At 50.3% G+C, this 26,316-nt stretch overlaps 1 protein-coding gene across 1 annotated transcript; it reads left to right on the top strand.

The window, feature by feature from the left end:
* Positions 1 to 2,174: 2,174 nt before the first annotated feature.
* On the top strand, positions 2,175 to 24,618 carry LOC142817440 (uncharacterized). The gene is made up of 2 exons (XM_075894459.1): positions 2,175 to 3,527; positions 24,372 to 24,618. Exons 1-2 carry the CDS (start codon positions 2,209 to 2,211, stop codon positions 24,529 to 24,531), a joined length of 1,479 nt encoding a protein of 492 aa, XP_075750574.1. The 5' UTR covers positions 2,175 to 2,208; the 3' UTR covers positions 24,532 to 24,618.
* Positions 24,619 to 26,316: the final 1,698 nt, after the last annotated feature.

Raw genomic sequence — 26,316 nt, forward strand, 5'->3', positions numbered from 1 at the left:
GGGTGACACTGCGCGTGCACAAGACAGCAGCAGCGTGCAAGCCTGCATTGAGCTAAAATACTCCTTCCAAGCCAAAATTGTGACGCATGGATTCATGAAGTAATGATGGAATGATATCTGGGTGTAAAGGGCTACTCACAAGGTTTGAAAATTTTGAGCTGACAAGCGCATTGCGTACACGAGGCGTTCGTGATCACGTCTGCCGAAATTTGTAACGCTACGCGCGGCGGAAGTGGGTCTAATTTCAAGATGAACGCTGCTCCCTCTCCCCTCTGCTGGCGCGCACCCAGAGATTGAGGGCATGACGTGCGCGTATGAATGGCCCTACGTACACGGCAATGCAGTGACGTTGGTCATCTACGTAGGCGGCTATGCTCTGACGTTGCAAACAGTGACACGTGACATGGCGAAAATAATTTAACACGGCATGACTAGCTTATGTAATTTGTTGTTTGAACAGAATAATAAACCTCTACATAAATAAATAGACGCAATAGGAGAATGTGAGCGTCTTTTTTTTTCACATTTCTCCGTGAAATGAAACGAGATGCGGAGCTAATGCGTCGGCGTTTTGCATGCGTTCGTGTCCCCGCACTCAGTGCATCGAGCTGATGGCCACCGTGTAGCGCTACTACGTGTTCGCGCAATGATTGTGCTCATCAATATTACCGCGTCTAAGCCTGCGTTTTCAAACCATGCCGCATAAACAGGTACAAGGCCACAAGATAACGCTGGTCAACAAAGCAACGCCACTCGCGTGCTTGGAGTTGAACTTGTTTGGGCACGTCATGCTCACGTGACCTCTTGGTCGGATGCCGCATAGGGTTGGCAAGAAATTTGGCTTGCGAAGGCTACGCGGAGGAGCGGCAAGGGTTTCGAGCTCGCCTCCTCTCATCCTCGTTTCGCGCCTCTTCAAAAAACCTGTTTTCTCCGCTCGTGATGAACCGATTCAAAACATTTTGTGGCAAAATGTTCGTCATCGGACACCCAACAACTTCCACTGTCTAACTAAAATTCGGTATGCGGCCTGGTGAGTGACCTTTTAACGTCCGAAAACCACCATATCATTTTGACATACGCCAAAAAGTTGGGCTCCAGAAATTTCTACCACCTGGGTTTCTTTCACGTGCCCCCAAATCTGAGCCCACGGGCCTACAGCGATTTCACCTCCATGGAAAATGCAGCTGCCGCACCCGGGATTAGATCTCGTGGTCTGCGGGTCAGCAGCTGAGAATTTGAGCCACTAGACTACTTCGGCAGCGGACCCATGAAGTAGCTACAAAAAAAAACATCACAGAGGTTTTTTTTCAAAAAAAAGGAGATTTTGTTTTTGACGTAAGGCAGCCACACTGAAACGAACACTTCGTAACGCAGCGCGAAAATTCATGGGCTGAAATCGAAAGTAATGTCACGAAAAGGAAGCATTTATCACACACGCGATACACAAATACTCATACAACTGAGCTTTGCTCCGCCGTGGTGGTCTAGTGGCTACGCTACTCGGCTGCTGACCCGCAGGTCGCAGGATCAAATCCCGGCTGTGGCGGCTGCACTTCTGGTCGAGGCGGAAATGTTGTAGGCCGGTGTGCTCAGATTTGGGTGCACGTTAAAGAACTCCAGCTTGTCAAAATTTCCGGAGACCTCCACTACGGCGTCTCTCATAATCATATGGTGGTTTTGGGACGTTAAACCTTACATATCAATCAACCAATCAACAATTGAGCTTACAAGGAACTAAATAACTGGAACATGTACCATGCTGCATTAGATATGCTTACGTGATTGCTTTATCTAACATGACGCCTGTGTAAGGCCTTTTTGCGAAGGAGTTTTAGCAAGAGCGTAAGTTTTTGGTTGAATACTCGCTTGCCACAAAAAGGGCAGAGTTCAAATTTCTTCCCAAGGTGGTGTACTTTTCATTATACTTTCTAAATTATGTAGCGCAAAAGCAGTTACGGACATTAGTTTGGCAGTGGGCGACTACGGCACTGCTGTGGTGGTCTCATTACAGCTTTTTTAAAATACCTAATAAGTGTACTTATCCTATTATGACCTTTGATAAAATACCTTTTCTTGGCGAACTGTAGAAGGTATAAGCCCCATGTTCGACAACAGCAAGGAAAGTCAATGAACAACTGTGGTCCTTTCTGCAGACTAAAACAGAAGAGGAAGAAGACGCACCGTTGCCATATTAAGCATCAAGCAAGGATGTCTACTAACGTGGCAGGAGTCGTGGCAGCAGTCGCCCTGTGGGTTGCCATCTTCCTGCTCTGGGTGCAGCCTTGTCAGGCGCGCGTGCCACCGAACTACGTGAGCTCGCGACGTGACGACCCGTACTTCAGCCGCGCTTACCGGGAGGTGAGCCGCTGGTTCTGGCGCTACATCGACGCCGAGCGCAGCCGGCTGGACTCCATCCGACGCAAGCTAGACAGGCTCGAGGTGGCGCAGCGCTCCTACGATGGCGTCGACCCAGAGGAGTACTTGGGACTGCCCATGAACGCGTTCCTACTCATTAAGAGACTCGCCAGAGACTACGTACAGGTGCTTGAGGAGGCCAAGGACAACACCAACGCCAAGCTCTTGCTTGCCATGCGGCCCGGAGGCAAGCGAGCTCGACGCTACCGCTTTCCCACAAAGAAGGACGTCTCCAAGGCTGCCCTCGCTGTACTTGAGTTTCAAAGGAAGGAGGGCTACTCTGCGAAGCAGATCGCCGACGGTCTGGCCGCCGAGCCGGAGTCGCCTCTGTACAACTTCCATATGACGGCAAGAGACTGCTTTCATCTCGGTGTGGCAGCAAGTGAGGCAGCTGATGGCGAGAGCACAAAAGAGTGGATGCTCGAGGCGCTCGACCGAGCCGCTGACGGCACAGTGGACACGGCCATCGCGAAAGAGTACCTGGCTTACGGCTACTTTCTGGAGGGAGACTACCAGAATGCCTCTGAAACAAATAACCAGCTGCTCGAAGAAGACCCGAACAATATGAGGGCGTTTCTCAACATGGAGTTTTACCAGGAAGGTGGACCGGGCCACTGCTATGCTTCACCGGCCACGCTCCTGGAGATGACATTGTTCAAGAGACTTGCGCATCCTGCGCGCATGGATAAAACCTGCACTCGGCTGAGAACGGCACCGCGAACAACGTACGAAGGAGACGTGTACCGGGAGCAAGTGATCAGGGAGCCAACAACGGTCGTCCTCCGTAACCTTCTGTCAGCCAAAGAAATCTTTGTGCTGAAAAGCGTGGTAGCTGCAGATGGGGTTGTTGTGAACGCGTCGATTGAACACACTCTTCAGGAGCTGGCTCAAAGGCTGCAGAACGTCACGGACTTGACGGCGAAGGGTTCCAAGATACCGTGGAAGCAGCTAATCTCGTACTGCCACGAGCACACATGGCTGAATCCGGGAAACAATCTTCACTCGAAACCGTTTGCCACGTGGTGGGTGTTCAGCGGCCACGGAGTCCTCGGTGGACTAGAAAGGTCTCTTTTGCCGCAAGTCATCGTTCACCCCGGGACGGTGCTGTTACGGTAAGTTCAGTCACATGGCGATTGTCGACAACTTCTTGCTGCACATCTAGAATGTGTTTCGTCGCGCATGGTACAAACTAGAAATTAGATAGGCAAGTTTTGTCGTGGAACCAAAGGGCTTTGTAGTAAACACAGGCATGCATTTTACCCCAGCAAGCTTGTGCCAATCTAAAGGAAAAGAAGCTGTCTAACGGCATGCTAATTTGCAAGCAAGAATTTTTCCTTCGTGGTATCCTCGTGCTTAACGGCAATATTTAAAGTAAAAGAACAGTTAACCCATCAAAATCAACTGTCTACGGAAATCATTAGCTTAAGCCGTAGAAAGTAGGTAGGCTAATTCAGCATCACAGTTGATAAACGTTCTTTTTCGTCGTTCCAAACCTGTGGCACACAAGGCGAAGAACGAAGCTATCTGAATAAAAATACCACTGTCTTTCCTGCGCGAGGGCTGTGGGCGCGTGTTAGCTCCGTGTATTCGCATTTTGCTTCAACAATTTGAAATAGCAAAAAGTATGTATAACTGAAGCTGCGATCCTGGCACACTTTTGTTATTTACCATGTGCTCGAACGTGACGCACAATATCATGCGGAATGTAATTTGTCGTTACGGAAGCAATAATTTGTATTGATGAATTATCTTCATAATTCAGTGTCGAGAGCAAGTCGTCAGACGAATAGCAATATCCGCGAGTCGACCATTAACTAGACGACGCTGGTCACACCTCTTTACGAGCGAAGCCCCATAACACTTCCACGTTGTTCGTGGTTGCCATCGTCACTGGTTTTGTCAACCATCCATGTATACCATAGATAGACCATTCATAGCGCGAATATGAGTTCAAAAATAACGACATCCTCCCAAATTGAAGTCTGGCTCTAGTGTTCGTGGAGAGCAGACGTGCTCTTCGGAGCTCCCGTGTTTGTGGGAGACGTGCCGCGGCGTCTCATGCAACGCTCCCCGTTTCTTCGACTATATCTTGTGCAATTTACACGGGAACCATTTTTTAGCGAACATCAGCGACTTTGAGCGTAGCTATCTATCCATCCATATAGCCGCCTATGACTTTTAGCTCTCCTGGCCGTTTTGATAACGGTATGGATACCAAACTTGGTATATCATGACATGGCTGTATGAAAAAAACATATTTGTCTAGTAACAATATGAAAATCATATGTATGTCATGAATGTCATGATTTACATTTCATGGTCCTGCAGCTCTTGCGGTGGTTTCGTTCACATGGCATGTTGCGAAACTCGTATGGTATGACACGATTGCATGGTGAACATGAGCGACAGACCCTAACATGAAAACCATGACATGCGTGTCATGTAGCAACATTACTACATGCCACGCTCATGATGCACTCTCAGCCATTTCGCTAGCGTCACATATATCAAATTTGGTTTTATGGTACGTGAATGGATTACGAAGGTATGGTACTACTGCAAACATGATAATCTTGAGATGCGTGTCATGTAACAACATGGCTGCATACCACGCTCATGATGCGCTGGCGGCCGTTTCGCTAGCTTCACTTTTACCAAATTTGTTATTCTGGGAAGTGAATGGATGACGAAGGTATGGAACTGCTGCAAACATTATAAACATCAGGTGCGTGTCATGTAACAACATGACAACATGCTACGCTCATAATGCGCTCGTGGCCGTTTCGCAAGCTTCACATGTACTAAACTCAGTATTACGAGGCGCGAACGTACGACACAGCTAAATGACACATCCATACATGATAATCACGACATACATGTAATGTAAGAACATGACTACATGCCACACTCATTAGACGCTTGGGGCCATTTCGCTAGCTTCACACATGCCAAATTTGGTAATACGTGACGTGAATGAATGGCGAAAGTATGTGACTGGTGCAAACACGATAATCATGAGATGCGTGTCATGTGAGAACATGACTACACTCCACAGTCAAGGCACCAATACATTTCAACGTGACGTGGTGTGCGTGCTCGTCGGCGTTCATTTTGTCGCGTCACGCTAGCGTTGCCATGCCAGGTGTCGGTCCTGCCATATACTTACAAGTGCGCGCCATGCTGCGTTGCTTTCACGGTTGCGCGTTGCAGCGTGTCCAGCATCCCTCCATCGCGAAAAGAAGGAGACGCAGTGTTGTCCGAGTAACACATCGGCGCGAAATTCGGCATGGGGCATTTCACGCTGATGCTGTCGGGCTGCGCCGAGAGACGCTGGTCACGCCTGGCGTCAGACTATAGAGTGCTGGCGTTATGCAAACGTAGCGTCGCTGTGCTCAGTGTGCACGCGCGTCAACGCTAGGTTGGAGTATATTGGGCCCTCAATGATGCACTCTCAGCCGTTTTGCTAGCTCCACATATACCAAATTTGGTGTTACGTGATGTCAACGGATGACGAAATATTTGACTGGTGCAAACATGATTATCCTCACATGTGTGCAATGTAAGAACATGACAACATACCACGCTCATAGCTTGCTCGCGGCTGTTTCGCTAGCTCGGCATATACTAAAATTGGTATAACGTGACGTGAATACATGATGAAGGTAAACGACGCATCGAAACATAATAAATATGAAACAGATGTTGTGTACGATATCATTTACCTTTACCTCGTCACGTTGTGCTGATTTTGTAAAGAAGTGGCATATCAGCAATTCTTATTCGTGCATCACATATAATCGATTCCCACTGTACGTGGGATCTGCCAATTCCTTAGATTGAGACTTTTGGCCTAACTGGTGGTACCTTTCAACTCGGAAAGTGGCCGTAAGATCACCAAAGCCAAGCTTGTCGCAGTGAGTTGATCTTTCGTCCATCCATGCATGGAACACTGACGCTCTGAGGCGGCCCCTACGCGGCTGTTGCTACGGCGGCGTGGTTCCCGCGTCCCATACTACGGGCGTGAAGCCGGCATCAGTGTGAAGGGCTCTCAGCCAACACACAATTCTGTGTCGATGGAGCATTTGATCAGCCACCGTAACGCCGTCTTCCAATGAGCACGGGTTGTCGTCAGCGACAAAGAACGCCGTCGGGCGTTGTGTGGCAGTAACCCCGTCCGACACACACACCGTGGGGCTGACATCTGATCCACCTTTCACCTGTTCTTCTTCCGGACAACAAAATGGTATTTTGACTGGGAGAAGATGGAGGACGATGCTGCCTTTTAACTGTCCTGCTGACCACACCGATGACGACGGTGTAGGTAGCTGTTGAAAGACCGTCATTAAGAAGTGACGCGCCCGAAACAACGAACACCCACAAGAAAATCAACCAAGCGAGAGCATCCCTGCCATTTCTCAGCGCAATGTACGCAAGCAGAGTTGGAACCAGCATCTTCCTCGACTTCTTATACACGATAAAAAGGTCATTCTACACCCTCATGAAGGGTTTTGTCTGGATAGGTGGACGCGCCCTGAACTCGCTGGCGCTCTCTAGAGCGCTGCTGGTTTGACTTCCAAAGACCGCAAGAACACCATATTCCGACTGCGGCCACTTCAAAACCTAGCGATCATTGTGTCAGATTGATTGCACACGTGCGTCGGCGTCTCGGCAACCAGTGGCGTTTATTATCAGCGGCATGCTTTTATACAGTTGTAGCATGTACAATGTTACCCACTTGTTTTGATACATATGTTACATGCTATTTTTTTACAGACAAAACCATTGTTATTTAAAAAATGAACAAAACACAAGCTTTAACAGGTTGAATGGTTTGTAGAAATTGTTCATCGTAGTTCAGACGGCAAGGCTGTCGTTTCTCGCTTGTTGGCCTGCGGACCATATGCTTGAAGGGCAGCGGACAGCCTGCTCGTCTGGAGACTGAGGCTGTGCCGAACGCGTTGCTCGAGTCATTTCCTCTCTTATGCACGATGAGCCGGTGTGTTCAAAGAGCGGACCTCCTCTAGTATCACATCCTTCCCGTCACGCGCAGAGATGTCTCGCTGTTTTCCACCATCACGGGCAGAGGAGCTTCACTGCTTCCCGATGGCGCCCTTGACAAGGTGGCACTGCTTTCTGGTGAGCACTCAGTTGTCGCACTGTTTTCATATGAAAAACGCACCAGGGACGTCTTCTGCTCGTTGAAAGGTTCAGCTGTTTGCCCGAAGTCTCGGTGGTTTCTGCGCAGCAGTGTTTCCTCTTCTGTGAGAACCAAGTAGGAACGTGGACACACTATCTTAAGCACCTTCGTTTTCAAGCGCCAAGAGCTATGGTCCATAACTCTTACAGAGTGTCCTTGTTGAAGTAGCGGTAGCCGCGTGCCTTTTTGCATGTTTTGTCTATGCTTCACGGGCTGCGACTCCGTAAAATGTTGAAAATCGGGGAGTGGTGTACGAGGGTTTCGGTGCACCAACAGCTTTGCTGGTGACCTGCCGTGTTCGATTGGGGATGATCTGTTTTTAATAGCCCCAGCTAGAAGTCGCTTGCTGCACCTGCTTTTTCAACAATCTTTTCACGACCTGGACTCCTTTATCTGTGAGGCCATTTAATCTAGGAAAATAGGGACTGGAAACAACGTGTTCAGAGCCAAATATCTCGGAAAAATTTTTGAACTCCTTCGCGGTGAATATCGGCCCTCCGTCCATGCAAAGCTGTTTCGGTATGTCGTATTGAGAAAAGATACACGATAACTTTTCTAATTACTGCTCTTGTAGTAGTTTCTTGGAGCCCCTCAAAGTCAAGAAAAATTGAATAGGAGTCATACACAACGATGTAATGCCTTACGGCATATTCAAACAAGTCTGCTCCCACTCGCTCACATGGATGACCAGGTGTATCCCACGAAAGCAATGGTTTATCGGCTTTTTGTACGCATGCATTTGACAGGAAGGGCACCGCTCTATCATATCAGTTATGTAATTGTTTATTCTAGGCCATTACATGAGCTGCCGTGCTCGGGCTTTGCACTTGGCAATGCAAAACCTCGGTGGAGGCGCTCTAACATTTGTTTGAGCATTGAAGTGGGAATCACAACTTTTTTTCCCTTAATCAGTATGCTCCTGGCAACTGGTAGCTCATTTGCGCACCTTTTGAGTTCACCTTCGATGGTCTTCGAAGCTTCCAGCCTTTTTGTCACAATCTGCAGTTCAGGGTCTGCTGCGATAGCCTCAGCTAGTTGTGCCATTGTTTTGGGGCTTACTCGATCAAACAAGATGCTTATAGCATAAATTTAAACGTCCTCAGAATTTTCACTCGGCAATTCTTGCCCCTGAATGCGCGAAAGCATGTCAGGTATCATTAGTTTTTTTCCTGAAACGTACTGCAACTGATAGTCGTACTTCAACATGCGCAAAAAAAGTCGTTGCAGTTTTGGCGGCATAAGACCGAGCCCTTTTTTATAAAAGGCTAGCAAAGGGCTGTGACCAGTTTCTATGATTATCTGCCTGCCCACGACAAATTCGCGGAACTTTTCACACCCAAAAACGATGCTCAGGGCCTCCTTCTCTATCTGCGCGTATCTACGCTCTGTGTCTCTTAACATTTTGAATGCAAAGCCAATCAGACGCCTTTCTCCACTGTGCCTTGGAAATAAAGTAGCTCCTACAGAGAAAGCCAATGCGTCGGCAGATAGCTTTGTGGGCAGTGCAGCATCATAAATCGCAAGAACAGGGGCTTTTGTAAACATCTCGCGTGCGACGTTCCATTCTTTGTCATGCTCGTTTGTCCATTCAAAAATGACATCATCTTGCAGCAAGCAATGCAGCGCTTTAGCGCGATTGGCCAAGTTCGGCAGGTACTTGGAAAAGTAGTTCACAGCGCTAAAAAGCTTTGCAGATCTTTCTTTCGTTGACGGCATTGGGCACGCCACGATGCACTTCACTAGGCTGTCGTTTGGTTCGATTCTAACACAGGTGATTTTATCACCCATGAAATATATTCGTGACGCTGCTATCGTGCACTTATCCCAGTTAAGATTTTAGCCTGTGGCTCGTGCAGCGTTCAAAGTGCTATACAGCCTCTCGGTATGCTCTTCTAGCGTGGCTCCCCAAATTATATTATCTACGAAACTCGCACGCCAGGTAGACTGTCAAATATTTCTGTCATCATCCTCAGAAAATCTTCGGTGCCGAAACTATCCCAAATGGCAACCGTAGAAAGCGGTAACGCCCAAAAGGGCTGCTAAACATGCAAATTCAGGAAGTTTTCTCATCAAGCGGAATTTGATGAAATCCTCTATTTGCATCCAGTTTGCGAATATATTTTGCGCCTGCAAGCTCACTCTCAATCTCTTCTCTTTGTGGCAAAGGGAAGTGCTCCCTCTGTATCAATGGATTCAAGTTGCGGGGGTCCATACAAATACGCAATTTTGCATTTTTTTTACGGGCAACTACCAATAAGCTCACCCAGTCAGATGGTTCTCTAGCTATCGTGATGATACCAGCTGCTTCCAGGCGATCCACCTCTTCCTTCAAATTAGTTCGTAGTGAGACGGGTACCCTCTTCGCAGGCTCCGCCACTGGCAGGGCGTCGTCTTTCTAGGTCACTCTGTATTCCCGCTGCAGCTTACCGATACCTGTGAACAAATCTTTAAACTGAGTTCGTATGCGTTTAGGCAGGTTGCTCTCACTTTTGACGTCAACGTGTTCAACATTCACCAAAACGAACTTCTCACTAGCTTTAAGCCCCAGTATAGCCTGCCTTCCCTTCTTTACGACAAAGAACTCGACCAGGTGACTCTGGGATCCTAGTTGAACAACCAGCCGAACTTTTTCCCAAGTGTCTGATTTCGCTCCCTTCGTAGCTGTGCAGAATGACTTTTGTTGATAGCGCAGGCTGTCTAGAATGCAGTGTATCGAATATACTAAGGAGAATTAGGTTGGCTTGAGCACCCGTGTCAACTTTCAGCTTCACACCAGGGCCAAGTATGCGAGTGGGAACCAGCCAGTCCCACTTTGTATCTGTCTTTCTGCTGCTGCCAGCCACGAAAATATTGAGCACGGTGAAATCGCTATCGCTTCCTGCTTTTCATCACTTCACCGGTTCGCGTTGTCTACCTTTGGCGGTTTCGTACTGCAGCACATAGTGAAGCGGTTTGGTTTGTTGCATTTCATGCAGATTTTACCATCAGCTGGACATTGCCTAGTCTTTTGCACTCTGTTACAAAAGCCGCATCTGCTTTTACTTTGATACCTATACTGCGAATCGTCCTTGTGTTTTACGGTGGCAACAATTCTTTACTCGTCTCATATTTTGCTGCGTGCAAGTATAACTTCTGCTTTTGCTCCCTCTACGGCTATCTCGAAGGTCAAGTCTTTCTTGGCTAACAGCTTTTTCCGCAGGCACTTGCTTGTAGTGCCAAAAACTATCTTGTCTCGTAGCAGGGTCGCACGCAGTATGCCAAAATTACAGCTCCTGACTTTCAACTACAAGTCTGTGAAGAATTGTTCAAATGGCTCGCCATCCACTTGCACTCTCTGCGAAATACGTACCTCTAATATGTCTCGTTGGTTTGTGGCAGACAGTAGGCTTCGAAGGCTTCCACCAGTTTTTCGTAGTCGACTTTGTGCTCTTGTGTGTTGTACATCGATGGCCTCTTGTCCAGCAAGATGAAGGAAGATAGCCGCTTTCTGTGCCTTGGTGCGTGGTTCCTGTTGCTCGGTGGCGGCGAAGTAAAGCTGTACACGCTGCTTTAACTTCAACCAGTTGTCAGGAACGTTCTCACCAAGCCGCAGTGGTTCCGGGGGCGGAAGCTCGGCCATTGCTTCCGAAAAGCGCGTCGACACTGCCGGGCCACTTCTGACACCAAGTATGAGATTGATTGCACACGTGCGTTGGCGTATCGGCAACCAGTGACGTTTATTATCAGTGGCATACTTTTATACAGTCGTGGCTTGTAAAATGTAGCCCGCTTGTTTTGATACATATGTTACAATCATCAGCACACCCCAATCCCATGTGCCGACGCATTAAGCGCGAGACGACATGCGATTTTCCGTGCGATGCGGCGTGCGTTGTCGCATGGTGCGGCGTGCGGCATGCGACGTTTCGGGACACACGAGGGCAAAGGAGCTATCAGCGGCACGCTCCGCCCCTATGCGGCGCCTCAGAATGCAGGGTCGAACGACTTGGCATCCGTAATGAGGCTCAGAACAAACAACATTGCACCGCCACGCGTCGTTCTATAAAAATAATTATTAAATCGCATTCGTGAACGACAACCACGTCGTAATCACGGCAACAGCGGATTATGCACGGCTCCGACAGATAGGCCTAGCATCGCGGGCGCCGGTCATCGCCTACGCCGTTCACACGTGAGCTCGTCATCGAGCGCTTGTTTTTGACAACACTATCAAGCATTGCGCTCGTATGTAGTGCGTTAGCAAGCATCATTACTTTATCAATGTCATCAATGTGAAGAGCAAAGGTGGAAGCGAAGCGAGCCAGCACAGAGACGCCGGTAGCTGTGCTTACCTGCGAAATGACCTTGCATCGCTGCTCGCGATCTCCGATCTCGCTAGCGGTTTCAAAACGGGCGCAGCCGTACAGAAAAGGCACACTTCAAGCATCACTTTATTCAATCCGGAATAATATCACTAGGGAAATGTACTCAATGTTTGTCATGCCGCCGCAGGCGGCGATGTCAGCAAATCCACGCTCGCACCGCTCCATCAACTCGCCTGAAGTCTTGGACCACGGGTGATGGGAGCGGCGACAGGGAGATGGCGCCACTAGCATCATGACGCCACTGGTATGCTCGCGCTGTGATTGGCTGCTGCCATGCGGCGGTGCGATGCTGCGACGAAAATATCTGTCCGGTTTGATGCTGGCCACACCGGCTATGCGGCGGTGCATCGCGATGATACCTCAAGAAACGTCACAAAACGTCACCACTCCGGCAGTCGCACCGTCGCGCTGCACACCGAATCGCAGAGAAAATCGCATGTCTGTCTCGCGCTCTTTACGGGGGCGGGAGTATGTGGTTATGGGATAAACATGCTCACTGAGTCTCAGCTCCCTCCCCCAATGCAATCCAAACTTCATTCCCACCAAATGAAAAAGAAGGCCAAAAATAAAGGTTTTCCCACACCTTTATTTTTGACTTCTTTTTCATGCGGTGGGAATGAAGTTCCAGACAACTCTTGCAAGGATATTGTTCCTGGCACCGTGCCCAGTACGCCTCTTCCACGCTGGTAGATGAACTTGTGGCTCCTGGAACCCAAATACTTAAAGCACGCATTGTAGGTCAGACCAACATTGTTTTGGTCACTTTGAAAAGATTGAAGGTCCCTCGCTACGTACGCTTCTACGGGGCCAAACTGCGTTGTTACCCCCATCGCTCCCGACAAGTGGTTTGCAAGATTTGCCTTAAGCTTGGCCATCGGGATGACCGTTGCCCTACACCAGGCGTTGTCATATGCCCGACGTGCGGCACCGACAACACCACCCAGTCGCATCTGTGCACTCCTCACTGCTAATCCTGTGATGGACCTCAGTTTACGATGGATTCAAACGGTCCTCGGCGGCAGAGGTAGGCACTCAACAAGGCATGGGTGCACAAAGCCTTCGAAAATAAACTGCGTGAACTCTAACCCTCCAGTGACCATACCGTGTCAAGCAAGATAGCTGAGACCCGCCATTCACGCACCCCGACGAAAGGAGAAAACTTGCGCTCCAAGAGCTGATCCAAATTGCGTCAGAAGTCAAAGACCCGCTTTAAGTCCTGGACCAACTTCAAGCCCCAGACGCGCGCCCAATCCCGGACCCGCTCCCAATCCCGGACTCCCCTCAAGTCCCGCTCCTGCTCCAAGTACCGCTCTTGCTCCTGCGAGGAATCACGACGGCCATCGCAGACGCGCGCTCCTTCCCCATCTACACGACAACCCGACAAGAAGGCTTTGCAGAGCAAACCTGTTAGAAAGGAGGTACACGCTTTCTCCGAGCAGCAGCGGGCCCCGAAACCGAACGCAACCAAGGTCGCTCTTCGAGAGGTAGGTCAGGTAGAGGATCCCCCACAGCTTGCCCCGTCCCGCCAATCACTCCCCATCACGTCCCTTCAGATCACTAAATCCTCAACGCCTGATCCTCTCGCGGAAATAGCACACCCACGTCGAGACAAAGAGGCGCGTTGCGAACGCCTGCAAAAGTAAATGGACGCGCTGGTAGCACAAATGGGCACCAGTATGCAGGCTGTACTAGACAGGATAGAACGCCGCATGGAAATCCTTCAAATTGAGATGATGGAGGTCGTCCAGTCATGTATATAACGCACGCTCGCACGTGCCACCGCCATGCCAACTACCGAGACTAAACTTGATCAAATCTCTCGGCCGCCGCAAACATCCCATGCAAGTGTACGGCACTCACACCCTTACACACGCCCTTTCGTTTCCTCTCGCGATGAAGATGGTGTCGCGTGACACTCCACGACCAGTGGTGTGGCAATGGAACTGCAGGGGATTCCGCCAAAATCAAAATTCTCTTCAGCAGTACGTAGCCGTATCCACTGACGCTCCTGATGTTATCCTCTTACAAGAACCAAACTGTCCGCCTTCTTTATCAGGCTACAACACGCTCCTGGGTGCCTCTCCTCTTGGGGGAGCCCTAGTTTCGAAACATGTCACATGTCACGTGCATACCACTATAGTAGTGATATCCCTCACCAAATAATCAAAATAATACGCAATGCTCAACAGTGAAAGCTTGTTTTTACTAAGTGTGTACAGTTCCCCCCATTCGCGTACGCAGTGCTTTCACCGCCTTCTCACGGAATTTCGGGAGTTTTGGACGGATTCGTGTGGTCTGCGGGAATTTCAACGCTCCACATACAGTTTGCGGTTATGTCAAATCGCGGGCCAAAGAAACATCCTTGTGGAATGATATTTGTAACATAAAATACACTTTACTAACGCACCCAGAGCGCCCCAATCGTATTCGCAATAGTATATCACATGACACCTGCTCTGACCTCACCTTTTCACGCAACACGGGCCCGGTGGTAGCGCATGGTCCTCTGGAAAAGCACATTGACAGCGACCACTATATTGTGGTGACCATTCTACCACTTATTGGGGCTTGGAGTACCAAGCGGCGTTTACGCATTACAGACAGGGTCTAATTCAGGGAACGTCACCGGGACATGCTGGAGGGGCAAGGTTACGAGCGATAGCTTGACTCTCTTACTGAAGATATAGAGGCCACCACGCGCACATTATGTACTACCACCGAAACACCAGACATTGACCCACATTTGCTTCATCTTTGGGACGTGCGGAGAGGGCTGGCACGACGATGGAAACGCCAGCGTCTGAGTCGTAAACTGAGAAAAAGAATAGGTCAAATTATGCGGAAACCGCAAGAATACGCAGCAACCATCACCACAAATAACTGGCGAGGATTCAGCAACCGGCTATCAGGGGCATTAGGAGCCACAAAAGCATTGTCGATTCTTTGATCCCTCTCAGACGCCACCACCAGGAAAACAAAAACATTTCGACAGTAACACATCCTAATACACCAATATCGGGACCACCCCTGGAGGCTTCTCAGTGAGCTTGAAAAACATTTCATTCCGAAAGGCTAACCACTAGATTATCCTGACCATCCACACGTAGACGAGACAAATGAATTGTTGGATGCAGATATCACGGTTGAGGAAGTACGGTTAGTGTTACAAGATCTACACTCTAACAAGGTACAGAGAGCAGACCACATTCGGTTCACCCAACTCCTCAACTTCAGTGATGCGAATATCAGCCACCTCACTAGTATATTCAATGAATACTGGCGCCAAGGTGCGCTTCCCCAAGCGTGGCGACACGCCGATATTTTGTTGATTCTCAAGCCGGGCAAACCAGTTCAGGTTCAGAACCTACGTCCCATATCCCTAACCCCCTGTATTGGCAAGCTGATGGAGCATGTACTCTTGCGACGTCTGTAGCCCTCTTAGAACAGCAATCCTTCTTCGTGCATTCTCAATTCGTATACCTAGCTCATCTATCGGCCAAAAATGTACTGTTACAGCTACGAGAGGAAGTCCTAGGGCCTCCACCTCGCGCCCAAACGAGAGCACTCATTGCTTTAGATCAGAAAGGGCCTTCAATTATGTTGAACACGACCTAATCCTTCGCAATCTAGCCGAGTTGCATTGTGGAACTCGAATGTTTAACTACTTCGACTCATTTCTTCATGATCCTACGGCCACTGTGGGAATGGGACCGCATTGGTCTCGTACGATCCACCTTACAGCACGTGGGACACCACAGGGCTCCGTTCGTTTTCCTACATTATTTAATACCGTACTGGCAGGGCTTCCCCGCTTGCTCGACCAGATCCCCGATGTCGCCCCGCTATATATGCGGATGACATCACTATCTCGTCGACAAGAGGTTTTGACGGAGCCATCCAGGACCGAATGCAGAAAGTAGTGGATACTGTCATTGAGTACGCTAAAGAGAGGCTTGCAATGTGTTTCTAAAATCAGAGCTCATCGTCATTCGCACCCGAAGCAGTAGCCCTCCTCCCCCAATTATTTTGCAATCGGATGACATACCCATACCACAGGTCCCTTGTGCACGCATCCTTGGACTACATGTTCAAGTGGATGGCAAAGCTAAATACACCGTTGGCATTTTATCTTGACAAGTTGACCAAATACTGTGCATGATCCGGCGGGTATCAAATCGGCGCTAAGGCCTTAAAGAAGAGGACCTGCACCGCTTGCTGTGGGCCTGCGTGATCAGCCGGCTGACATATCACTTGCCCTTCCAGCAGCTGACCCAATTGCAACAACTACGTATAGACGCCATGATCCGCAAAGTGACAAAGCTGACCCACTGCGTTCCGACTACACTTCCACACGTCTCATTCTTAAGTTGGGGACACACAACACACTAAGCGAGCTGCTCGGGGCAGATGGGGTCAGTCAGCACTTACGCCTCCTACTCACTTCTACTGGCCGCAAGCTCCTCTCACGCCTCGAATATCCCGTCCCACCACTTGAGATTGAAACCCGCCCCACGCCATTATCGCCTGCGATACGGAAAATACTAACTGTTCATCCCTTACCACGTAACATGCACCTACAGCATGACAAGCGCCGGTGCAAATCGCGCGTACGATACCTCAGCCGTATGCTTAAAGACTTCCCGAAATCGCATACTATTTACACGGACACAGCCCGAACTCGCGAAGGTTACACCTCGGTAGTGTTATATTGCACCAATTCCCTGCAGGACTCGGCTGCAATGCGTCGGACACGTGTTGCTCACGGCGAATTTCTCGAAGTCGCTCTAGCGATATGATGCGCTGTCTGTATTCACAGTGAGGTCTGCATATTGACAGACTCGCAACAGGCTTGCCGGGCCTTCCTATGAGGACATGGCATCCCATGAGCGGCCTACTGGCTTCTCAATTGAATTCCGCTAACGCACACACGCTGTTGCCAGCGAAATTTCCCTCCGGGTGGCCCACCAAGGCAAGGCGACCGTTCGGGAGTGGGGGTATCCTCTTCTCTTTTACAATGACATTCTTCCTCACTACAGGAACGTCCGTCACACTCAGAGCGCCCCACCGCCATCTTTCTCGCGAGAGGAGGCAGTAGCGTTACGCCAGTTACAGACTAAAACATTTTCTAATCCAGTATCACTTCATAAATTCTACCCGCAGTGCTATGCAGACCGTGGCCCCGGGTGTAGAAAGTCGCCCACGACCTTCCTTGTCTCGATCGAGGGCACTGCGAACATCTTTCTTCCCTTAGCTGCTTTTCTTCACCTTTTACGTAACGAGGAGCTGTGGGATGATGCTCTCCGCGATGGACCTTTCGAGGTCCTCCGAGCTCAGAGACAGCGACACCGACTTGTCGCTTGAGTCATCTTAGGGACCCTGAACAAAAGGTTCCTCTCATACCCTCCTTTTTAATGCTTTTTTGTGAATAAAGACGTTCCTCTCTCTCTCATAAATTGAACACTGACGGGATGCGAAGCAGAAGCGGTTCGCATGGGTGGTGTCATGGGTTACAGTGATGCGCACGTTTTGACACGAACAAGAGGACGAAAGGGGCTCTCCTAACTCACGATGTAAGTCCAGTGGGCCCTGTGGGTAGCGCCGTTTCAGAGAGCTAATCAATAGGCTTGTAACGTCATCGCCAACGCTATTCATCATCATCGTCATTTTGCTAGCCACCGCGCTGCGCCTCTCGTGCAGCTCATGCCACAGCTCGAGGCGTGAGCTGGAGTAGATCGTGTTCACGCACCTGGCGGTTTGGACGCTGCTGCCACCCCTGCTCCGCTTCGGCAACCGCCTTTCATAATAAAGTGGCGAGACGACGACACGACCACGTTGGCCACTGTCCCATTTTTCTCTCTCGCTACATTGGTGACCCAGAAAACACGCCCATCGCCGAGCAGCCTGCTGCCATGCTTCCGCAACTCTGCCCTCCAGTCTGCCCTTTCACCCGGTCTACCCCAAAGCGTGGTTTATGCGGCTCGCAGTCAATTGCATCAAGACACAACCCATGATGCACGTTGCCCTGCTGGACGACCTCCCGGTTCAGCTGCGTCATCTAGCCGCTGAGTCGTCCTCCAGCCCGCGAGCCTTCGACGACCTCTGCGCTGCAGTGCTCGCCTGCTATGGTAAAACCCACCAGTCACTTCCGAGAAGCCGCGAGTTCCAGGTTTCCCCTCCCCCCAGCGAGTGGTACAAGACGGCCCGCTGCCCTACCTTGTCGAAGACATCACTTCCCCGTCTACGACCCCTTCTACCTTAGATTCGCCTACAGGAGCAACCATTCCTGCGTCCGTCCACCAGGACGAGGTAGAAGACGCGCCTACTCCGGCCAATTTTCCTTCCAAATCCTTGTGTGAAAGTCCGTCACGTGTGCCTGCAACCCACTCGTCTTCCCCGACTTCGATTGCCTGTGACGGCTTGGAGCCGTCAGACTCTACTACCGCAACCTTGCGGGATGCCCTGGAGTATGACACGGACATCACAACGTGCACTGTTCGCTCCTCACTCGCGGAGGTTTCGCCATCGACAATGTATGACCAATGCGACATTGCATCAACCTCAACGCTTTCTGCGATTTGCTAGAAGCGACCAGCATCGCCCTGAGAGTCCCGCGCAGCTGAAGTTCAAGCCTCTCAACCACTACGGCCGAACTTCCGAGACGCTGCCATCATGACTGATGCGCCTGGTTCGCCTACACCACAGCAGCCCGCACAGACCCCACCTGCCGCGGAGACAGACATTCTGCATACCGACCTCAGCACTAACCCTCTTTCGCCGACTTTCAAAGGTACTTTCACGATTCCAAATACGCCGACTGCGTCTCATCCAGAGTTCCCACGAGCAGCGTTCCCTGTCATCACTCCTCCGGTGTTCTCGACTGCGGACGCAAACCAGCGGGGCTTCACCTTGGATTCAGGCATGATCTTTGACACAGCGCAAGGGTCTTCTACCTCTTCCCGACGCGCTTACCTACCACGTACCACACACCTCGTCAGTACTATGATTGCGCGCGGCATGGTTCTTCGACCACGAAGTTTCCGCATCCGTTTACTCGTGTACCCGTGCCACCGCGCCGGCCGCAATTAAACGCTGAGGCCGGTTTTTTTGCCACAACCGACGTCTGCACCCACCCACAACTGCATCTGCGGACACCGCTGTTGGCCGCACTCACTCGCGAGACCCGGTGCACTACCTAAAGGCTCCATCAAGTCGTCGTGGAACCCACCAGGGTATGAACACCGCGTACTTTCCGCCAGTTCTACGTCCGCTGCGCTTCTGCAGAGCCGCCCGCCAGAGAGTTACTGGTTCCCGATACACCAATATCGTTCACGACCTGGACTGCCTACGGACACTGACTCGCGTCGCGAACCTTCTTGTATATACGCCCCCATCGTTTTTTTTATTTCGGCGTCATTTCTGCGGGGGGGAGTAATCTGTAGCATCATCACCGCCATTCATCATCATTGTCATTTTTCTAGCCACCGCGCTGCACCTCTCGTGTAGCTAATGCCACAGCTCGAGGCGCGAGCTGAAGTAGATCGTACTTACTCGCCTGGCGGTTTTGGACGCTGCAGCCGCAGCCGCTCCGCTTCGGCAATCGCCTTTCACAATAAAGCGGCGAGACAACAACACGACCACGTTGGCCGCCGTCTCGTTTTCCTCTCTCGCTACAGGCTTGATAGTACCATAGTCGAGCCAAGCCATCGCACACAAACCATGCGCTGGCGAATCTCCTGGAAGAGCCGCAAGAATCGCACTAATACCGGCTAGCGCTGCAAGCACGGTTAGAACTGTGTCCTTCGAGTCGACAGCTGGAGCCGGCTGAGTCATAGGAGATGGGGTCCTTGCGATGACAGCCGCACTCGTGGGAGGGCGAGGGGTAAGGGCCGGAGTCGATGGGTCACCACCAGCGACAGCTTCACGAAAGGAGTGACCCTTCCCGACCGCCACGCTGCCACGCTTGTCGTTGGTGCTGACTGTGGCCTTGGCTTTATCCAACACTTAGCGGCACGTCACGGCGCCATCCGGCGAGGCAATGATGATGGCGGCCTTGCGTTGAATCTGCCAAAAAGGGCAGCGCGGTTCGTCCGATGAAGGCATCATGCCGCTGGTATTGCAGGGTGGAGACGTCGTGGAGCACGTTCTATTGTGATCCCTGCCGCCGCAACGGAGGTAGCGCTCGTCCCACGAGCAGGTCACCGTTGCATGGTCGCCTTGGCTGACGAGGGTGAACCATCCTCTTGAGTTTGTACAAGGACACCTCCGGTGGAGTGGTGGTGCCCTCATAGGTGAGCATGAGACTGCCGCCTCGGTGGACACATGAGACGAAAGGGATGGCAGAAACCTCATTGGTTATCTTGATGTCATCTGTGCTGAGATTTGCGTCGACGCCGTAGATTGTTCCAACGCTGGTGCTCTCCGCGAGAGGGTTTCCTCTTTACGTGGATCTCGCAGAGCCCGCTGATCTGGAGAAGATGATAAGGGTCGGCGAAGGGCTGGATGTCCGCTCCGACAACGTTGCGTTGAAAATTGACGCGCACGCACCGAGTGGCCGAAAAGCATGGCAGAGAGGCCGTGATGGCGTCGCGAATGTCCGTCAGCAGGTTGGCTCTTTTCTCAAGAGGGCGAAACGAGATAGCGCCACTGCACTCTCCCACTACCGCAGGAAGGGCCGGGGGCACAGGCGCCGCTGGTGTGTCTGAGTCTGGCTGAGGCGTGGTGCCACCACTCTCTCTTACTGCTGCAGAAGGGGACGGAAGCTATGGTAGGGGCACCGCTGGTGTGCCACCATCCGATTGGAGAGCAAGTGGGGTGAGGGCGTAGAAGTCGAAGCTGGGGTCTGCGATTTCTTCCTACATCGTATCCAGAGCGTTGTATGTCGATGAAGTAACTGGGGTGCACAATATTTCAGTCTCGGTGTTGTTGCGGAAGGTTTTTCCCTCGCTAGAAGCTACGGCCGGGTCAAGGGAGGAGGAAGTACCGGCTGTCGCCTTCCCTACGCTTGGGGCCTCGGAGCGGGTGGCAGTGACCTGGCTGCCGGTCTGCTGAGACTGGGGCTTGTGCTTGGAGCGTGCAGGCTTCGGCTGTGCCTGCTGCTCCAAGGTAAACGATGTCAACAACAGAAAGCCGAGACGGTTTTCTGTTGATTCGCTTTACGGTGGCCTTACGGTGGCAACTGTAGCCCTTAAAATAGCTGCATGCAAAAGAGCGCGGAACGAAGATAATGGTGCGTTCAGACGACGAACCGAATCCAGATTTGTCGTGGACGCGGACGGCTCCGCGGATGATCCGCCTGCAGGCGCATCCACACGACGGACGGTGTCCTAGGAGAAAACAGCCAGATTACTCTCGACACCAGATTCGGTGCTCACCTGCGCCCGCTGGCAGCAGACCGGTTTGAGAGTATTCAACATGGAAGCCCGCAAAAAAGCGACGCTTGGCTGCGATGTCTGTCGTGTTGTGACAAATGAACCAGGAGTGTTATTCTTTCAGGAGAAAAGGGAGCTGCTGGCAGAATGTTCTTTCAACTACATTGTTCCCCACTTGTAGAACTTCTGAACGCGTCTCTCATCTTTTTTTAGAAGCGGCACGTCGCCGGTTGCAGAAGTTAGAATATTTCACCATGGTGACGGCTAGGAATCTCGCGTGTCATACGACGGCGACGACATTTTCCGAACCACCAAAAGTTATTCCTGCGTATTCAATCATCTGAGAACAAAGACCCCGTAAACAAAGTAAACCTTGCTCAAGCGTAGATGATGCCGACCAGTCATGCAGCTGTCCGCGAGCCATGGGGGACATTTCGCGAGCAGACGAAAAGTGTACTGGTTGCCAGAAACCCTGAGCTTATCCGCTAAAGCATCGGCTTTCTCCCGCCAGAATCCCGATCTGAGAAACAAGTTGGGGTCATCCGTCCGCGAGTCGCACGGACGAGTCGCGGACGAGGGGAATCGTTGATGTGAGGTCACGTGACGCGCCGCCCGTCCCTCCACATCCGGATTCGGTCCGTCGTCTGATTGCACCATAAACGGGACCGTGAAAAACACGCCCAACTTGCTTGGAATTTTACTCGGCTTTCCGCCAGCGCCTGAACCTGTTTCTTTAAAAGGTTGATAGCGAGGTGCAGCGTGAGGATCGCGATGTCACCTACGTGCATGGCAGCGCACTCCGAGCAGGATCGTCTTCGAGAGGTTCTGGACCATTCTTTCAGATCGCCTCCGTATCGGCCGACGAAGCCCGGTACTTGCAGGCGGACGCTTTCACGGAGGGCGCGCGGGGCTTTCGCGACGTTGCCGACGACGGCGACGCCCAGAACTCACCGATGTTGGCCATCCTTTGTTGGCAACGCTGGCGACGACTGGGTTACCGCTAGCTCACACCAATGCATTCTCTTTCTACATTGACCGAAATTGTCCTGCTGCCGAAACGCTGCGTCTTTCGCACTTTACTTGGCCCGTGCCACCGAATATGTCATCTACCACGCTGCGAACGCGGTGTAGTTGCGCTGTCATCCGGTTGTCGTCGCTACTCGCAAACTCCAGAATTCTATCCGGTCGTGTAGACTACGGTGATTCTCGTATTCAGGCAGCAAGAATAAGCAGTGCTGCATACTTTGCCGGCAAGCCACTGTCCTTTAATGGGTGAAAAGCAGAAAAAACCGCTGATGCCAGCGGCGTTGGTGGGTTCATCTTCTTTGCAACACCGCGACGTGAAGAAGCAACATAATACCGTCGGCGTAACCGATAGAGCAAACGAGTACGAAAAAGAGCGTACGCGGAGTCCATTTATATCACAAGCCACCCATCTCCAACCTCGATTTTCGCCATAGAGTTTCTCACAATCATACCTAGAGGGAAATATGGCGCTAGTGAGCTGCTGGATGCAAGGAAGTGACGGGATACGTGAGCTTCGAACTTGACTCGGATTTGTATACCTGGAAGACGCGTCTGGATTCACGTTAAAATATTCAATTTCTCACTAAAAGAGCACGTAATAAGCTATTTTTTGTCATTACACAGAAACGTGTTCTGGTTAACATTAGAACCTTGTACCTTGAAGTACAATTTTACGAAGTGTAAGAAGTTATCAATGGTCGCTTAACTTGGCGGACAGACGAAAAAGCGAGCATTCTTTCCGCCACGTGTTTTTTTTTTTACTTCGCCATTTGGGTGTGCCGTCAAAGTGAGTGGACTTTTATTTTACAATGTAATACGTGTTATTGAGATCCGCTTATAAAAGATTTGTTTTAGAGAAGCTTTATTTACGCAGTCTTTTTCGCTTTTCTGCCGAAGCCTCACTCAACCCCAACCAACACAAGCCTCGCAGATACATATACTGCCAATCCCAGCCCTCCAACATCGCCCCTTTATAGATTCGCATAAACGGTGGCGCCACACTACTCTCTAGGTACTTGTGAGAAACTCCATGTTTTACCCCGAGTGTCTCACTCCTCTCTTGATGCTTGGAACCATTCAGGACTGACAAGTGCCAGGTGACAGGACTCGCTTGTGGTAACGGGCCTGTCGTCGTTTCGCTTGGTTTGCAACGCCTGCAATGCATAGTTTTTTTTACGGCTAGGTCACACTATCTATGACCATCTGATTCAAAGGCAACAGTCACCTATCATCATCATCATCGCACACAAACTGCAGTCAAGTGAAGATATTCTCGATGGCGTCGTACCGCTACTCTCCAAACTGCTGCTGCGTGAGCTGTGCCTGGATACGTGGAAAACGAGTGCCTTTCTCAGTCTGCAGGATAGTCAACGTGCGTGAGGGATAATATATGGCGTGTACAAGCAGAGCGGAGGGCGCGTTGAAGACACTTGCGCTTGCTTTCCCTGGCTCCCTTCCCGTTGGTGTTAGCTGGGCGCCGTCTGCATTCTCGAACGTGATCGGACGAATGCACAGACAGACTGACACACAGACCAATGGACGCTTCGCCCCACTCATGATCATTCACTACGGGGATAGGCTGTGATCTTTTTTTTAAGTTGCCTTGGCCAGAGTTGGCTTGCAGTCAGCGGGGATATACTATAAATGACATGATGATTATTTTTAGGCATTGTATTCGTTACTGGCCTCATAATAAAGGGTATAGTATACAAATGTGTTTCTCTGTCGCATATAGGGTGTTGAAATACAAGATAACATTGGTCGGGCGACTGGCCACCGTTAACGTCATCTATTCATAGGGCAGTTCCTCAGCTGACCGTACGGGCGTACACACGGGGTGGCTCACCGAAACAGTGCCATCCCTAATTTTTTCGCCATGGCACGAACAGTGACCATACCAAGGGCTTCTTCGATTAACCCCCCTCCCTTTGACAACAACAACAACAAAAAATATTTCAGCCTATGCACTTCACTGACCACTATATTCCTTCATTATTTCAGATACCACGTGATGAGTGACGGCACAAGAGACCGTGAGCCTATACCGTTCTCGTGCAGTAAAGGAAGCATGGCGATCTTCTACAAACGCATCATGCTTGAGGATCTGCGGCTTCTGTGCCAAGCGGCTTCTGGCGGCACGTGTGACAGGTATGCATTGTGAGCCGCAGTCACTTTGCATACGTTCGGCTACACGCATGCGGTTTTCTCGTCCACAAACGTTTCTTGTGAATAAAAACCTTATACTCAAGACTTTGTACATGAATGATTAGTGAAACGTGGTCCTGTCAGTGGAGCTCACATTCTCTTTCGCATTTTGTAGGCCCGTGTGCTCAGATTTGGGTGCACGTTAAAGAACCCCAGGTGGTCGAAATTTCCGGAGCCCTCCACTACGGCGTCTCTCATAATCATATGGTGGTTTTGGGACGTTAAACCCCACATATCAATCAATCTCTTTCGCATTGCTCAATGGTAGCAGCAGTTTTTAACTTTAAAAAGTAGTTGGAAAGTTCCCTTCTCCATCACCGTTGCCACCTCTAGTTTTTCATTTGCTCAATGGATGGCGTTGTGTGTATGTGTGCTTAGGAATATAATAACTAGGTGTCGTTAGTGAATTTCACAGCATATCCTTGGAGTGACTGATGAGTGGGGCAAAACGTCCGTCCACCCGTCCATGTGTCCAACCGACTGTGCGTCCATCCGTTCACCCGTGCGTCTATCCATCCGTGCCTCCTTCCATCCGTCTGTCCGTGATTTGGTCTGTTTGCCTGTCCGTACATGCTTGCATCCATCCCTGCGTCCATCCATCCGTCCGTGCATCCTTCCGACCGGGATTCCGTCCGTCCATCCGTGTGTCCATTTTGTGTAAACCGCATAACTCCGCTAGCCTGTTTCTGTGACCCTAAATATTGCTTTTGCCCATAATATAATTTCCTCTTGCAGGTTTGCTGCCTGCGAACAAATCCGTACAATAGACTGCTTAAAAACCTCACAAGCGGTTAGCATTGCCAGAAAATAGTAGGGCACTCATTCATTTTACACCAACCTTTTCCCTCCTCCCCACAAGCTTCTATACTACGCTTGAAGAGAAGCAATAAGAAGCACCAAGGAACAAACCAAGATTTTCCAGGTCATATTTTATTGCAAACAGCATCTAAACTACATCTGCCCTTAATTTCTTCAAACCGTCCGGCCTTCTTTGCTCGAAGCTTGTGTGCTCGCAGTAGGCCTATAATGAAACATTAGGGCGAAAACATTTACAAGGCACGAACCACATATACGCAGCTCATACACATATCCTCTGCAAGCATTAAATAAAAACGAAGTTCACTACATCAACTTATATTTGTTCCAGCTTATGAAACAACAGAACGGCACAAATCCCAACGAAGCACCAATCATCCATAGGGCATACTTGAGTTACACTTGAGCCCTATGGATGTTGGTGTTACGTCGAGGATTGTGTAGTTCTTTTGTTTCACAAAAACCAGTTTTTCTAGTGCACACATACTGAAGCGTTCAGGAGAGACAGAAGGATGGATGGACATGAATAATAAATCCGTCGCATTCTATATTATTAAAGTGAAAGTATTTGTGGCGTGGTTTAGCGAGTTTGGTGTGTATTGCCACGTGTATTTGCAGCGAAGAATGGATATCTTATGGCAAGTAGCACAAATTTTAATTGTGCTGCATCTGTGCAAGACAACAACAGTCTACAGAAAACGCGTTCGCCAGCTCGTCTGTCAACCTCTCCAAATGCCCTTCCTCAGCAAGCAAGAAAAAAGTTTTATTTGGAACCTAAGTCCAGGTCAGAGCTAAAGGGGGGGGGGGGGGCTTTAGTGGCCTCCCCAAAGATGGTACGTATATGGTTACGGAGAATCGTCCACAAGGAGGTTGTGTCGCCTAGATTCGCTATCCAGGCCTCCTATGTAAGTATGTTAGAGCAGAG

The sequence above is a fragment of the Rhipicephalus microplus genome, chromosome 5 (assembly GCF_043290135.1).
Source record: "Rhipicephalus microplus isolate Deutch F79 chromosome 5, USDA_Rmic, whole genome shotgun sequence".
NCBI classification, from domain to species: domain Eukaryota; kingdom Metazoa; phylum Arthropoda; class Arachnida; order Ixodida; family Ixodidae; genus Rhipicephalus; species Rhipicephalus microplus.